We start from the raw sequence: 17,555 nt of genomic DNA, 5'->3' as shown, positions 1-17,555 counted from the left end.
GGATCCTATTGTTCTAGGATTCAGCTCAGTACATAACAGTTTCATTTGTGCAAAGGGATTCACAATCAGATTTCTTCAATGAAATGAATAGAGTTCCCATGACTGGGAACCAGGTGTGTATTACCATTTCCACACTTGCAAGAAATTACTGAATTCGAGTAAAGAAAAAAAATCTCTGCATTAGGGTTGGCTAACATGTGGCACTCCAAATATTGCTGGACTACAGTTCCCATTATCCAGATCATTGGCTAATCCTGGCTGTGGCTAATGGGAGTTGGAGTCCACTACAGCTAGAGAGCCACAAGTTAGCCACCCCTGGAGAAATATCAATTTATTTAATTAAATGATTGCCTAAATTGCTTGCCCATCTGTATTTAGTCAAGTTGCAATTTGTTTTAGTTCAAGCTTCTTGCTACTTGTGCTTTGGAGTAAATCCTACTAAAATTAGTGGGGCCTCCGGGGACACATTGAAGTGAACTGTAAAGATCAAAAACATTTCCATGTTAGTTTCCAAACTATGTGCATTTCCGTCCAAGTTCCCATTCAATACACAGCTTGCAACCTTTACCAGGTTTAGATTTTTACTTGAGAACTAGGCGCAAGTATACATTTGTGCATTTCCTAACAGAGAATAACCACAGATATCCATCATGTGTTCTTTTGCAAGACCACACATGATGACTGGTCATTATTCTCCATATTACCAGTGTGTTCCCTATTTTGTGCTTAAAAGCTTCAGCGTGGGTTTCGTGTGTTTTTTAAAAAAATTCACCATCTTAACGTGTGCAATTCTGTATGAGAAGGCATCAAGCCTGCTGACAAGTTGTGTGTGTCTGTATTTTCACCTGTATGGCGCTGTCCTGCTATGTGTTGTATGTTAAGAAACTTGGATTTCCTCTGAAGTTCCCCTTCTAAATATGGGATTTAATAGAAGCTGGTGGAATAGGAAGAACAATCAAGAGGATTTGGCTGGTTCACACATGCATGTGCTTTACACTACGTCTCACCACTTGTTTCCGCAACGCCCGATGGCTTGCAGTTGACCGTGTGAATGGATTCCAACAAAAAGTAAGGCGAGCCCGCTGGATCAGTCCAGCATCCTGTTCTCACAGTGGCCAACCAGCTGCCTTTGGGAAACTGGAACTGAGCCCAATAACACTCCACACACCCCCACCATTTCAGGCTACTCATGTTCAGAAGCATCACTGCTCCACTGTGGACTATCGTGTTGGAAGGAAGGTTATGTGGTTTTGAATGTTCACTCTGCATTTGAGCTCAGATGGTTCATTCACACACGTAGGTCATCCATTCATGTTGCCGTTATCACCACAATTGATGTGCATGTATGAACCAGCCAATCTACAGGCAGAAGCTAACATGAAAACATCCAATGGCCCGATGTAAGGTTTTGTTGTGCAACTGTCACATAATATGATAGTAGGCTGCTTTTGAAGGCCTGTTGTGAGGTATAAGATATTAATTTTCTGCACAGTTCTGTATAATATCTAACGGCTTATATGAATTCTGGTACATCAGTAATAATTCTAAAACTACATGATGGGCTGTCAAAACAGCATTTTCACACTGTTTTATATATGTATGTTGATAACGTACTGATGATCCTTATAGCTTTTTTCAAAGCTCTACAAGGTACAGAGTTTGAATTCTGTCCTGGGCTGTGGACAGAATTCTGTCCATGTGTGGGCACTTAGAATCCAGATAGAATCTACAAAACATCTGTGCCCTGCATCTCTAAAACTTTTGTTGAGAATGGCATGGTGTACATTTGACATAGAAATACTGGGTAAGAAACAGGGATTGTCCTTTGTGTGAAACAGGGAAAGGAGAGTTGGTAAATAACTTACTTGATTTTCCCCACTGCAGCTTTTTTTGTTCACCTTCACTGGAATACACTCCTGCAATTAATAAATGTTTCATACATAAAGTAATCATTTGATACAGCTAACTGGGATATATAGAAATGAAGTCAATGTATATGCTCAGTCAGTTTATCCTTCATTCAGAGAGTGTTGTGATCTCTAGGAATGATATCTCAACACCTTTAAAACTCTTCAAGTCTCTTAAAACAAAACAAAAACCCAATTTTCCTCCCTTCTTCTCTTCCTCCTCCTCTCTATCTCTGTTTCCCCTCCTTTTTCTTCCAACTCCTCATTTTATTATTTATTCCAGCCCCCAATTCAAGACTAATCATTTTGGTTAAATGCAACCAACTGCTCTAAACCACCTTAGTTTATCGTCATAGTTTTCACTCATGATCATTTAACTATGACTTGGTTTGCATAAGTTTACTATCATCTAATGCTGATCAAGGAAGCTGGGATTTGTGGTCCTATAACATCTGGAGGGTCACAGGTTCCCCATCCCTGGCCGATGTGTTTACACACAACTGATGCCCGTGATATTCTTCCACCCAATTGTTTGGCATATATACTTTTGTATTTTCCATGCAAACCAGTAAGATGGAATAGCAACTCCTGTTATTTTAGGGGGGCACCCATAACATCTCTGAAGTAGAATATAATGTGTGGCTCTTTAGAATAGTGGGTTTTTGGTGGGCAGAACAACTTAGAGGGGAGACAAACCCTGAAATATCTGTGAACAGGCAAAAATACAGGCTAGTGATTCAAACCAGAAAAGGTTGCATAAGATACATCAAGATAGCTTTCAATGGGAAGATCAGTAATGACAGGCAAGGAAACCTGGCCATTGGCGAGGTTCCAGAGCTAGCAAACAGGCAGGATGAGCATGTCAAGGGACCACTAATTGGATTTTTGTACCTTCAGAAAACCATGTTTCTGTCAAAGTTCAGGAGAACCTGCTCATATCTCCTCAGGGCTTAAACAATCATTAGAACACTGCGAAAGGAACTCTGAATCTGTTGTCGTAAATGCTTCTTATTAATTGCACTCCTGTAATCCAGATTGTTGGGAAGCGGTCAGATCCTGGCACAGGAGTGTTTTTGCTGGTCATAAGCTGAACAAGGCCAGGTCCCAATGCCAGCTCAAGGGCACCAGTGATGATTTTGCCAGGAACCTTATTACCAATGTTGGGGTTTGCTGCGGTGCCCCACAGCACTGTGCAACCAGACTGTATGAACTGAATCAGTAAAATCACATGCTGAAATTCTTGTTAGGCTACACCATTCAGATTGCAGGTGGAGAATCACATTTGAATGCTTACCCACCCTCGTGTAACAATAAAGCTCCCTGCATATAGAAAATGAGCATGTCGGGAGATAGCTGAGATAGAACCCTTCATAGTGCCATAACAGAATGACGTAAGCAATGAGTGCAGTTCCACAAAGGGAGACCACCATGTGCAAACTCTGCCTCTTGAAAGGTGTTTGCTAGTGGAGGGAGTCTGCATAGGTTGTAAAGTTCTGCTGAGGGCAAGGGGGCTTCCCCTTTACATCACAGTGCCCATCACAGTGCTCATTCACACAATTCTCCATGTAATTATATTTGCACGTTCATAACTATGTAGGCTTAAGAAAGGTTCATGTGAACTGTAAAATATACTCGGAGTCGAGAGTAGATTTCATGCTCTTTATTCAGCTCATAGTGGTCAGGAGGAATGAGTGTTCCCCCAAAATACTGCTTTATATACATTATTTACACAATGGGCTGCACATGATTGGCTAATTCCGGGATTCTCCTGTAGGCCAATCATGTTGTGGATTCAATTCCACCTGAGCTGGATTGGGTGGCTCCTGCGGACCAATCATACTGCTGCATTGTTCTAGGACCAACCACACTGCTGCATTTTGGATCCTATTCAACTCAGTACATAACTAAATGGTTGATACACGTATGAAGCAGTAACCAATTCGGTGACAGCCCAAGTGGGGGAAAGGGTATTGAGGGAGATGGCTTGTTGTGTTATATCCACCTGGCAACGCCTGTATCTGTCTATGGTTGTATCGGAGTTAGAAGCAGAGGTGAGGGAAGGAAGAGTTTTTGAATTTGCTCCAGCTCTAACCTATCTGTGCATATAGAAGTACCACCACCCCTTTGCACATGCTAGCTGCTTTCAACAGCTTGCTAAAGTTTTGTACTCCGTGTTTCCTCCCAAACAGGGGCGCCAACTATAGGGGGCAAAAGGGGCTTCAGCCCCCTCAATATTTTTGGAGAGGGGGCTGAGCCCACCCACCCCCAAATTTGAGGGGGTGCCACCCCCCACCTCCAATGGGCAAGTGCTGGCTCACCAGGTGGGAGGCACCGAGGGCAATTTTCGCCCTCTGTGCTCCTTGCCACCGATGTGCTGGCCTGCTGGGTGGGGGCGGGACAGGTCACGTGACGCCCGGCCCCCTCAATGTGGGGGGCAGCAAGTCGGTGCCCCTGCTCCCAAGAGCTTGTGTAGCCAGGCCTGCAAGGATGCACAATTGGTGTTGGCCCAGAAAACCCTTTTGGTGATCCCGTCCCTGATATCGTCTCTGCATTTTTCCCAGCAAAGGTGGCTGCTGATCTGTCCCATGTGCACCGCCCAGTTCACACTAACCTTTTTTTGCCCCTTTGCTGAAATTCGGCTATGGGACCCAGTCCAACAAGAACGCTGAATCATTTCGCCTCAGCTCTAACTGTGGCCGAAGCTTAACAACCATCCTCAATACTCTGCTTTTTTAAGTCGTGCTTCAAAATTACCTGACAGTAATTTTGCTCACCTCTTTGTATGTATGTATGTACCTTTCGGGCCCAAGCAAAACAAGTCTTGGCTTTGTTAAAAGAAAAAAATGGCTTGCAGCTTTTAAAGACGCAACCTTGTTTTATCCCATTTAACTTTGATCAGTACCCCTGTTGAGCATGCGCCAGTGTCCACGAGCTGCGCCCCTTCTGCTGTGCCGCCTGCTTCAGCCAATCAGCCCTCTGCTGCTGCTCACAGTGCCGCTCATCAGATGACCCTGCCGTCAGCCGCGGCCACTTCCATGGTGCACGACTCCATCTCGTCTTCTTGCCAAAGGTAATACTTTGTGCCTGTTTGCTTCACCTGTTGGCTTAGATGTATGTAACATGGTTGGGAAGAGAATGAGGGGAGGAATGGGAGAAGAGAGGAAGAAAACGGAGGATACTGGGGGGAAGATAACTATTTACCAAATTATCTGTAAGATTTATGAAGTGCTTAAATCAAAGTGCATTCTGAGCAGAGTACATAATAAAACTGTAGATGAAACACATTTTAAATCCACAAAATGGATTAAAAATATATACCCAGAACGATCATCAAAAAACACACAGATAAAATCAGTAAAACCAAAACAGGTAACTAAATTACCGTATTTTCCGCTCTATAAGACACACCAGACCATAAGATGCACCTAGTTTTTGGAGGAGGAAAACAAGGGGGGGAAATCTGAATCCCAGAAGCCAGAACAGCAAGAGGGATTACTGCGCAGCAATCCCTCTTGCTGTTTTGGCTTCTGGGATAGCCGCACAGCCTTCATTTGCTCCATAAGACACATTTCCCCTTACTTTTTAGGAGGGGGAAAGTGTGTCTTATAGAGCAAAAAATACAGTATATGTCTGTGTAGGACAGGCCTCGTTGGCTTGGAATAGACATTTCTGTGAGCAAGGAAAAATTATTTGAAAGCAATTTAGATCCAGAGCAACAAAACAAATCAGAGGGGCTTGAAATTCTCTTTCTCCCCAAGTTCAACAGATGCTGTGGGAAAACACAGAGCTGTTGAAAATAAGTGGGCACTGACCCATTAAGTAACCAGGACAGGAGATTTTTGTAAAAGTGGAATATAAGTGGAATAAATCCATTTGGGGGTTTTAAAAAAAAAATGGTAACTTCAGTGTTATCTGCTTCCAAGGTGGATAACTGAAATAACAGCAACTGGTGAGGTATGAGGGATAAATTGTATGACAGTTCCAGCAAGAAATTGTTAATTTAAAAGCAGCTGGTGCCTACAAGGACTGTGAATATGTATGTTTTTCCCTATACCCCTGGCAAAGGGATAGTGCTCAGGTAGTGTTCACAGCAAACCTAAGAGAGAAGGGCCTGCATGAAGAAGGTCTTAGATTCATTCCACAAGTGGGGTTTGACATGTCCCCTGCCAGAAACCCTGGAGAGCTGCTGCCAGTCAGTGAAACACCATTCCACACACACAACTTCCCTTCCGGCCTTCTCTTCCACCTGCTGTATCAAGCAGGACTTCTGCTGGGTCTGGCCACAAACAGGGGGAAACAATGTACACGCCAGGTGGGAGGTGCAGGAGAAGCCCTGACCATGTTGCTTGGCCCAGCCCACGTTCACCACAAGGACATTTTGAGTCTGGATGGAAAAGAAGCTGTCTCACGCCACACACCAAAGGCGATGTGAACTACTTTCTAATAAAGTTCTCCTGTCCTGTTGATCTCACACCTGACATCTGGATCCTGCTCTCCTGCTGCACAGTAAGGGAACAGCCATGATATGTCCTGAGCCATAAGACTTGGATTCACAGACTTGGATTTCCAGCTGTTTAGGACTACAGTTCCCATCATCCCTTGTCCTGCTAGCTAGGGATGATGGAAGTTGTAGTCCAAAAACAACTAGAGACCCAAGTTTGGGAAACACTGCATTCGAGTGTTTCGGAGAGCCAAATAATAGCACTGTACCAGCTAGAGCCTTTCTCTAGTTGAATCATTCATAATCATTCCAACCCCTAGTCTTGACCCCACATGTGCTCTTTTTTCCCTTGTAATGTCAGGCATTCAGTCATAGTAACAAAGCAATACTTTTGTCTCCTGACATTTACTGAAAGTTGATACCTAACAGCAGTGGCTTTTTTTCTTGGGGTATGCAGGGGTATGCATACCCCTAAACATTTTGTGAATCTTTGCACTTTTGTCCATTTACTTTATTTGTTTTTCCCAATTTGAACTATAAAATGGTGATTTTCTTGAGTCAAAATGAGAGTGCCCCTAAACATTTTTTTGGGGGGGAGCACTGTTTAACAGTCCTGAAACATAAAAATAAGAACACCCGTGTGGGCTAATAATCAATTGGCTTTAAATGCAAGGCTTTATTGGACTTCCTGAGATTGAGAGTACTAAATAGGTTTTGACTCAGCATCAGTTAAACATACTCCTGTGGAAAGGGAATCATGAATTTAAGAGACTTTAATCTTTTTTTACAATATTGACATGCTTAACAAACCTTGTGCTTATTTTTTTTTACCTGGAAACCATGCACAGTCAGACTTGCCCAGTTCTCTCAGATTATTCCAAATTTCAAACCTATTTTCCATTGCATTAAAAAAACACACCAACTTTTGTCTTTTTTTTATTTAGCGTCAGTCACCATTCTTCAACTTCCATCACCTGCCAGTCCAAAAAGAGGTATCAAGTGCGCCTTTGTGCAGATGCTAATCAATTAGTGTGCTGTTTTCCGTTTGCCAGTTGATGGTTAGCAAAGCATTAATCTAAATAATTTTCTCCTTCCCAGCAGTGGTTTTCCTTTTCTCTGACAACTAATAGTTTCCAAATGTACATGCTGTCTAAAACTGCTGCAATCTGCCGCAGATGTAATCACAGTTGCTTTCAGTGTTGCTGAGCTGTTCTTTGAAACTGTCACCAGTATCTAAACTGTTCTCTTCAAAAAAAAACCACAGTCCCTCATCAACGTTTTAACTTTCTCCAGCAGAAATGTCAACTGATACCTTCCTACAGCTGACCTAACTTTGCTAAAAAAACTTTTATATTAATGAAGCAGTGGGCTTCTCTCTCTCTCTCTCTCTCTCTCTCTCTCTCTCTCTCTCTCTTTCAGGAGCCTCTTCGTCACTGCAAATTCTAATCCGCATTCCTATTTTGGCTGTATTGCTGGACGTTATCTTTTTTATTATATGAATTGTGATGCTGGAAGTTTTTGTCTTTGTATAACACCTTTTTTCTCCCTTTTAAATCTTCTTGAGGAAATGTACATTTCCTATATAAACAGTACAGTCGTACCTTGGAAGTCAAACGGAATCCATTTCGGAAGACCATTTGACTTCCAAAACATTTGAAAACCAAAGCACGGCTTCTGATTGGCTGCAGGAAGCCGTGGAAGCCCCGTCGGACGTTCGGCTTTGAAAAATAGTTCACAAACTGGATCAGTCACTCCGGGTTTGTGACGTTCAGGAGCCAAAACTATTGGGAACTAAGCTGTTTGACTTCCAATGTATGACTGTACACTGTGACCTAATTTATTACACTAAAAAAAATAAAAATAAAAATTACACTATGTAATTAAGCAATATATGATACCCTTACAGCTAGACGGCTCTGAGGGTGGTTTTTTTTAAAAAAAATGAGCCTATTTACCTGTGTAGAGGTTGGGTTGTGTAACAAACTGCCCTTTTGACCCCTGTCTGTACAACTAAATGGCCCTGGCAGTGACTACAGAAGCTGCCTACCTTTATTTCATACTAAGTGCAATATCTTGTTAGTTGTTGATCTGAAGTCCGTCAGGTACTGCTTCCAATCCATTTGCCACCCCACGCCCCACCCCCCAGTGCAAAAAGAGAGGATAGCCTCGAGGTCTCTTGGTCAGAAACATCCTTTACTTCCACTCTGAAAGGGAGCCTGCCAATGCCTTCAATCTGAGCTAAGTGCAACTGCAGCAGGATGTAGCCTGACATTCCCTTACCAAACTGCTGGAGTGGGGTACAGCCTAAATGGCCTCGGCCCAGTATACCCGAAGGAGCATCTCCACCCCCATCATTCAGTCCGGACACTGAGGTCCAGCACCGAGGGCCTTCTGGCGGTTCCCTCACTGCAAGAAGTGAGGTTATACAGGGAACCAGGCAGAGGGCCTTCTCAGTAGTGGCATCTGCCCTGTGGAACGCCCTCCCATTTAGATGTCAAGGAAATAAACCACTATCTGACATTTAGAAGACATCTGAAGGCAGCCCTGTATAGGGAAGTTTGTAATGTTTGATACTTTATCGTGCTTTTAATATTCTGTTAGGAGCCTCCCAGAGCAGCTGGGGAAACCCAGCCAGATAGGTATGGTATTAACAACAACAACAACAAGAACACGACATCAGGAAGGAGATGGCTACTCTAGATCTTCCTTGGTGGCTTCACTGTTCCCACTGAAATTAGTTCAGTTGAAATGGCTCCCCCCCACTCCACTTTAAGAAACTCTACCGTAACTACTTTAAATCACCATCTCCCATGTGCACCATACGTGACATTCCCAATTCAGTGAACCGGCAAGAACAGTCACAAGGCAAGCTCAGTTGGTAGAGCATGAGACTCTCAATGTCAGGGTCATGGGTTTGAGCCCCACATTGGGCAAAGATTCCTGCATTGCAGGGGTTGGGCTAGATGACCGTTTGGCTCCCTTCCAACTCTACTATTCTATGAAATGCACCCCACCTTTACCCATCTTCCTTGGAATCTGAAGCAATGAACCATTTTCCCTTTTGAAATCTCACCTTTTTCTATGGGTCTAGCCATATTTAGCACCCCTAAGAGTTCTCCAATGTAATGTTTTGCAGATGTACTAAGAGCAACTCAATGCCTCTCCTTTATTAAATATGTTTTCAACCCAGTCTTTTAAAACACCAGCATTAGAATTACATGCTGGCTGTACTGAGTTTTAAGGTAATAATCTCTCCATCCTTGCCTCTGGAACTTTCTGGTAGGCTCTCACCACCATTCAACAGATGCTTCATCGGTCTTAATCCTGTGGTATATATGCATGAATTGCTCACAGCTTTGCTTTGGTTTTAGAGGCCCAGGCCAATCTTATACATCAGCTCCAGCTTCCCACAGCCCTGCTCCTTACCCAGGCTACAGTGAAGCCCCGGCTCCTGCCTCAAAGCCCAGAGTTGTCACCACTGCCAGCATCAGGCCTTCGGTCTATCAGCCAGGTAAGGAGACTTCAAACTGCTAACACAAGGGGCTGCCTTTTGCTACATCAGATACAGTACTACAGAGCAGTTTTCCCAAACTTGGGACTCCAGCTGTTTTTGAACTACAACTCCCATCATCCCTAGCTAGCAGGACCAGTGATCAGGGATGATGGGAATTGTAGTCTAAAACCAACTAGAGACCCAAGTTTGAGAAACACTGGTAAAGAGCTTGCTTAGAAGGCATTATCAACATAGTGGGTCAGGTACTTGACTGGTCCACAACTCACATTTTCTGTGATTTTTGTTTACTATGTCTATCTGCTGCCTTTCTACCGATGCAGCCAAGGTCATTTATAGTTTAAAATAATGGCAGATAAGCATGGTATAAAAGTGAGGGGGGGGAGGAGGAATGAGGAAAATAAGAACATTCAGTACGAATTCATACAACATGTTTCAAAACTGGGGAAATGGCCAGGTTCACTGAGGCAGACAGTTCTGGGAAGGAGGGAGCCAAATGGCAATTGGTCTGAGCCAAGCCAGTGGAATAGGCCTTGTTTTTGGCTCTCCTTTGGAAGCAGACAGGTAAAATTTTTATTATTGTTATTAAGTACAGTGGTACCTCAGGTTAAGTACTTAATTCGTTCCGGGGGTCTGTTCTTAACCTGAAACTGTTCTTAACCTGAAGCACCGCTTTAGCTAATGGGGCCTCCTGCTGCTGCCGCGCCCCCGGAGCACGATTTCTGTTCTTATCCTGAAGCAAAGTTCTTAACCTGAAGCACTATTTCTGGGTTAGCAGAGTCTGTAACCTGAAGCGTATGTAACCTGAAGCGTATGTAACCCGAGGTACCACTGTATTTTGCATTCCCATTTTCAGTGCGATTTTTCTAGAAAAAGAGGTGCCAGAACTCTTTTTGGATGAAGAGTGGTATACAAAGTAGTACATCATCATCATCATCATCATCATCATTATTATTATTATTATATTATCAGGAGCTCAGAAAGAAGAGCCAGGGAATGTTGCTGTTGCTCTTGCCTTGCCTTGCCCTGTTGACAGGGTTGGGAGGAGTTTCTTCACCTCCTGGGTTGTCTTGCCCATATCCCTCTAGTCCTCAGATGTTCTTGAACTACAACTCCCATCATCCCTGACCACTGGTCATGCCGGCTAGGAATGATGGGAGTTGTAGTCCAAGAACATCTGGGGACCCAAGGTTGAGAAAGGCTGCCTAGTCCTTCAGCCCCGCCCTCCCATTTTTGTGCCTACAGGACATCCGTTCCACTAATAGAGACAGCCAGTGATTAGAGTGTTGGACTGTGGGGAGACCCAAGTTCAAATCCCACTCCACCACAATGCAAACTGTGCAAACATGAGTCAGTCACGTTCTAGTAGTATATGATTACCAGATTTTTTTCAATTAATCCAGAGACCCTTTTTTTTTGAAACTGAATAGCAACAGGGTGTCAGTAGTGTTGGATGGTGAGGCAAAAGACCCTGGGCCCAAGCACACATGCATATTGTATAAAGGTGCAAAGCCCTTCTTTCGCACCCGGTGAAACAGAAATGCGCAGAGTTTTTTTTTTACAAACTGGGCAACAGTGCGCCGCCTGCCCGTGACTCCTGAGCCCTCCCCGATTTCCTTCCCCCTTTGTTTTCACAGATCAGGGGTGTCACGGGCAGGTGGCTGTTGCCCAGGAGAGGCCAGCCTGGTAGTGCAGTTGGCTCTGGCTGGCTTCAGGAGCTGCTTGCTGCCATAGTGCAGGGGAAATGGCGGGCGCCACGGCAGCAGGCAGCTCCTGAAGCCAGCCAGAGTCAACTGCGCTACCAGGCTGGCTCCGGGCTGCTAAGGCTGCCACTGCCACGTTTCCCAGGGACAGATTTGCAAATCCAGGGACTGGATCCAGGAACCGGGGACGTCTGTTAACCCTATAGTAGTATAACTTACCTCACATGGTCATGGTGAGGATAAAATGGGGAAGGGGAGAACTGTGAAGGCCACCTTGAGCTCCTTGAAAGGAAGAGGGGGGACGTGAAAATAACATAAAAATAGCAGCTTTACAGGCAACAGCTGAAAATCTGCCTTGAAATATAAATGCTCTTATGCTTCACTTCAAATGATTGCTGTGGCTCCTTGGTGGTATCGTGTTGCCAGTAAGAATTCTTACATAGCTTAGCAATCGTTTGATGTCCTTTGGTTTACTTTAAAATAAAACAAGACACCCTCAGCATGCTTTGGGGAACCTAATCACTTTTTCAGAAATCTGTCGTAGGATTGCAGGTTGCCGTTTCCGAATCCAGTCACAAGGTGGCAGGATGCCCTAGTTCTTTCTCTAGTTTTGTCAGAACGCTGAGCAACCTACAGACTGACTTCTATTTCAACTCCCAGGCAGTAGGACTGGAGCAGTTTCAGATGTCAGGAGTGGGCCTGACATGCTGTCAGAAAGAGGTGACAGTCCCTTTCAGCCCTTTCCCCGGAGGTGGGTCGGTGTCAGGAAAGACAAGCAACTCCACTGTATTGCAAGCAGCTTCTTGGAAGAATTTGAGAAGCTACTTGCAATACAGTGTGAGAAGCTGCCAGGAAAAGGAAGGGAGGATCCATAAGCCTTTGCACTTGTCTGAACGGGCTCCAGTTGCAGATGTGCAGGCGGTCTCGTTCCGTGGGTAGCTGTGCATATTTCTGGCCAGGCTGAAATGGATACTTAAAACAAAAATAACTCTGGAGTCATTTTGAAATGAGCTTGTGATCCCCCTCCCCCTTATTGTCTGTCTTGTTAATAGCATACACTCCAACATTTCTGAAGAAGAAATCGGGACACACACACACCCCGACTAGCCCTTTGCCACCGCACCGCTCGCATCCTTGCACCCCCCCCCCCAAAATCCACTGCCAAAGCTTACCCGCCCACTGCCTTGCCAACTCAAGTGTGTGCATGCCCCGCCACTGCACAGCACCCCACACTGCCGCACACCCGCCACTGTGGCCACAAACACATGAGGAGGGCGACAGCGGCGTACTTCTGGAAGTGGCACTCTATTTCAGGAAGCAGCGGCCCTCCTTGTGCGTGTGCACTGGCCAGCAGCGGCAAGGTGTGGAGCCAAAGCACACGTCTTTTGGTTCCGCACTCTTTTGGTCCCCCTTGGCTGAAATGGCAGAGTGGCTTCTGTAATTCCAGGATGTACCCGTAAAAATGGGACAGTTGGAGGGCCTGTAACAAGAGAGTTAGAATTTTAGTGTTTCAGCAGTTACATTTAACTTACTGTGTTTTTATTGTTGTTAATATGCCGTGCTTTAACCTGCCTTAGGGTTGTGAATCAAAAGAGGGTGCGCTAGAAACTGAAATAATAATAATAATAATAATAATAATAATAATAATAATAATAATAATAATAGGATAGGATAGGATGAACCTCACTTAAGGCCCTAGGTGGGGATCATATTTTAAAGGGCTCTCTTACCTATTTATTTTTAAAACCTCACTGAAAGCAGGAAGCTAGGACAGTCAGGATCACGTTGGGCTACAACCTTTCTCGCTTGCTTGCTTGCTTGCTTGCTTGCTTGCTTGCTTGCTTGCTTGCTTACTTGCTAGCTTTTTATTTATAGGGCATTTTTCCTTACAAGGGGGAGCATTAAAAATGGCATTCCCTCACCTGCAGACCTAATTTAATCCGTTCCAGCCGTCCTGTCACATGTATAAACCAAACTGACTTTTCTGAATGGGGGGAAATTTTGACATGAGGAGAGCCTTCTTCAAGGATAGGTGATAGATAGATGATAGATAGATAGATAGATAGATAGATAGATAGATAGATAGATAGATAGAGATAGATGATAGATAGATAGATAGATAGATAGATAGATAGATAGATGATAGATATAGATAGATATAGATAGATAGATAGATAGATAGATAGATAGATAGATAGATAGATAGATGATAGATAAATGATAGATAGATAGATAGATAGATAGATAGATAGATAGATGATAGATAGATAGATAGATAGATAGATAGATAGATAGATAGAGATGCAGCTAGAGTGGAATGGGTCTAACTCTAAAGGAAGCTTTGCTATGCAAGAGCACTTCATACAGGAATGTGTTCCTTACAGGTCCTTGTGTAGCAAAGTTTAGGCTGCTGGGCCTTGGAATGCTCAGAGAACAAAGGCATTTGTCATAGTCAATAGCAACACTATTCTCCAAGTTAAAACATTAACCAGAAACGAGGAGCTTCTGCATGGAATCTGGCAGTCTGCTCCACAATGTGATGGTTTGTCAAGACGGAGCCAGTGGCGGCAGTCAGAGGTGAACCAATGAATACAAAAAAGCACACATGAGCAAGGAAGAGCTTGTAGCGCAGGCAAGAGGCCAGCTGACCCAGGAAGCCTTTCATAACACTTCTGGTTTAATGTCCAGCCTGAGTGGGTGGGGCTAGTTTGGAGTTTGAAAATACAGTGATACCTAGAATTAAGTACTTAATCCGTTCCGGAGGTCCGTACTTAACCTGAAACTGTTCTTAACCTGAAGCACCACTTTAGCTAATGGGGCCTCCTGCTGCCGCCGCGCCACCGGAGCACAATTTCTGTTCTCATCCTGAAGCAAAGTTCTTAACCTGAAGCACTATTTCTGGGTTAGCGGAGTCTGTAACCTGAAGCGTATGTAACCTGAAACATATGTAACCCGAGGTACCACTGTACGCCACATAAAATGCATTAGTTGGGGTTGCCATATTTTGAAGAGCAAAAAAAGAGGACCCCTTTGCCGACTTCTACTTTTAACTGTTGATCGCTATGACGACTCTCATTTTACATACCCATGAAAACTTCCAGGACGTGTCCTGGAAAAAGAGGACAGATGGCAACCCTTTTCTTAGGATGTGGATAGATGTGATGAGGCCATCTCTTCTCCCCCTCACATAGTTACTCAGATGACCAAAGTTTGTCAAGACTAGGCCTGAAAGTTGGGCTCTCTCTCCCGCACTAGGAGTGCCATTTAGATAGTCCCACCCCTCACCCCATTTAAAATACATTCATTTTTAAAAACACTTTAAATATATCTGTGTGCACATTCTCATACCCTCCAACATTTCTCTGATGAAAATAGGGACTTTCTCTTCAATAATAATAATAATAATAATAATAATAATAATAATAATTATTTATTTATTTATATCCCGCCCATCTGACTGGGTTACCCCGGCCACTCTGGGAGGCTTCCAACATATATAAAAACATAATAAAACATTAAACATCTTTTTTAAAAACCTTCCCTTGACTTGGGGGTCGCATAACTCCATACCCTCCAACATATCTCCAGTGAAAACAGGGTCATCCTAAGGAAAAGCGGGACATTCCAGGATCAAATCAGAAACCACGATGGCTTCTGTAAATCCAGGACTGTCCCTGGAAAATAGGTGCGCTTGGAGGGTCTGCATTTTACTTTCAAAGTACATTCTTTCCCTCAGAGAATTCTGGACTCCATAGTTTGTTTAAGTGTTGCTAGGAAATGTAATTGTGAAAAGTAAACTCCAGTGCCCAGAATCTGAGGGAAATAATGTGTTTCAAATGAGCTCTACAGGAATAGCATGTACACAGGCCAAGGGAGAACCTTCACACACACACACACACACACACACACACACACACACACACACTGCATGCATGTAGAGCTGTTTTCACAGGATCCAGAACCCTGATTTTCTTTTTCAGGGTTTGTGGTTGTGGAAAGGGAACCCTTTGTGTGCACACCTCTGAAATGAACACACTTGGGTGGAGAGCAGGGGCTGCTGCCATGATCCTGCTCCCTCCTCCACCCCCAACGTTGAATAGGGGATCCACACTGTGGTGTATATATAAATGACACAATGAGATATAGGTATGATTTCATGTTCAAATGAGTGAGCACTGATTCTTGGAGGTGATGGCAGGGAGGGAGGGGAAACCAGGAACGCTACCAACTCAAGAAAATCTCATTGTTTAATTACAGAGCGCGGAGGTGGGAGGCTTTTGAACTTGGCAATTAGAGATGAAATATCGCCCTCTAATTTTTACTGACTTAATAAATGGCATGAGACAGAAATAGCAGGGCCCTGGGGCTTAGGGTGATTGTGATGGGGGGCAGGCGGGCAGGGGATTTGATTCAGATATCTTTAAACTCTGTTTACCTTTACCGCATGAAAAAGATGAAGCCTGGAGCTAAGGTGGAGGGTGCCTGCTTGCGAAGCAAGGATATTTGTAGTTGCTGCTGGAGAAATGGGGAGGGGAAACCAAACAGAAGGGGTTTTTGTTTTTAAAATATGGGCGAGAAGGAAGAACAGAGCATGAGACAAGATTTTATTGGGTGCCCGTCAAGAATGCTTATCTAAAACAAGCTTGTTATTGACAGAGCAAGAATCGGACTTGGCACATGTACACACTGTGCCTTTAAAGCACATACAAAACACACGGCTTCCCTCAAAGAATTCTGGGCATTGTAGTTTACTCCCCTCCACACACAGTTACAGCTCCCAGCAGCCCTTAACAAACTGCAGTGCCCAGAATTCTTTGAGGAAAAGAACGTTTTCCGAATGTACTCGAAAGCTGTCTACACACTATACCTTTAGCTCTCAAGTTAAGAAACATGCGCTGTGTTGTTGATACCACTGACTGTATTAGAATTCGGCAGTCTTTTTTCTCTCTCTCTCTTAAGGGCTGTGTTCCCTCTGGGCTATTCCATTGGGAGGGGTGCAGACCTGAGCAGTGAGCAATGCTGTAGCAAAAAGTGGGCACTGTCATCTTTCCTTCTTTCTTTCTTTCTTTCTTTCTTTCTTTCCTTCCTCCCTTCCTCTTTCTCTTTCTTTCACTTACTCACACATTCACACCCTTTTCCCTCCTAATAAAACCCCCATTCTGACTCTCTCTCACACACACAAGCCCTTCTTTTTCTTTTTCTCTCTCTCCTCCCTGCCTGCTACACCCCTTCTCCCTCCCCACCCCAGCTCAGCAGGCTGCCACAGAAGAGGAAAGGTGGCTCTTGCCAAAGGTCCAAGCTGATCATCAGAAGGCAGCTTTTGAAATCAAGCCTGGTGCCTGGGTTAGAAGGTGTTAGAAAAGGATTAGACACATTCTCTCAAAGCATAGGTCCATCTCAACAGCTATGACCCATGACAGTGAAATAATAATAATAATAATAATAATAATAATAATAATAATAATAATAATAATAATTTATTTATACCCTGCCCATCTAGCTGGGTCCCCCCAGCCATTCTGGGCGGCTTCCAACAAAACACAAACATACAATAGTCTATTAAACATTAAAAGCTTCCCTAAACAGGGCTGCCTTTAGATGTCTTCTAAAAGTTTGGTAGTTATTTTTCTCTTTGACATCTGGTGGGAGGGTGTTCCACAGGGCGGGCACCACTACCGAGAAGGCCCTCTGCCTGGTTCCCTGTAACTTGGCTCCTCGCAGCGAGGGAACTGCCAGAAGGCCCTTGGCGCTGTACCTCAGTGTCCAGGCAGAACGATGGAGGTGGAGACGCTCCTTCAGGTATACTGGACCGAGGCAATTTAGGTCAGCACAAAGACTTTGAATTGTGCTCGGAAACATACTGGGAACCAGTGTAGGTCTTTCAAGTCCAGTGTTATATGGTCTCGGCGGCCACTCCCAGTCACCAGTCTAGCTGCCACACTCTGGATTAATTGTAGTTTCTGGGTCACCTTCAAAGGTAGCCCCACATAGAG

At 44.1% G+C, this 17,555-nt stretch overlaps 1 protein-coding gene across 43 annotated transcripts in view; it reads left to right on the top strand.

Moving 5' to 3' along the window:
- Positions 1–17,555, top strand: part of LDB3 (LIM domain binding 3) — a 148,360-nt gene that overhangs the window by 116,789 nt on the left and 14,016 nt on the right. For 19 of the 43 annotated variants that reach the window (XM_083740326.1, XM_083740332.1, XM_083740369.1 and 16 more), the window contains 3 exons: positions 4,807–4,977; positions 7,293–7,340; positions 9,720–9,859. In XM_083740326.1, coding sequence (XP_083596452.1) covers positions 4,807–4,977; positions 7,293–7,340; positions 9,720–9,859 — 359 coding nt within the window. The remainder of the gene's footprint in view (positions 1–4,806; positions 4,978–7,292; positions 7,341–9,719; positions 9,860–17,555) is intronic. The other 24 variants (XM_083740330.1, XM_083740345.1, XM_083740328.1 and 21 more) reach the window with 3 other exon arrangements.

The sequence above is a fragment of the Podarcis gaigeae genome (assembly GCF_964106915.1).
Source record: "Podarcis gaigeae genome assembly, chromosome: 5".
Lineage (NCBI taxonomy): Eukaryota > Metazoa > Chordata > Lepidosauria > Squamata > Lacertidae > Podarcis > Podarcis gaigeae.
This window is presented reverse-complemented; position numbering and strand designations above follow the sequence as displayed.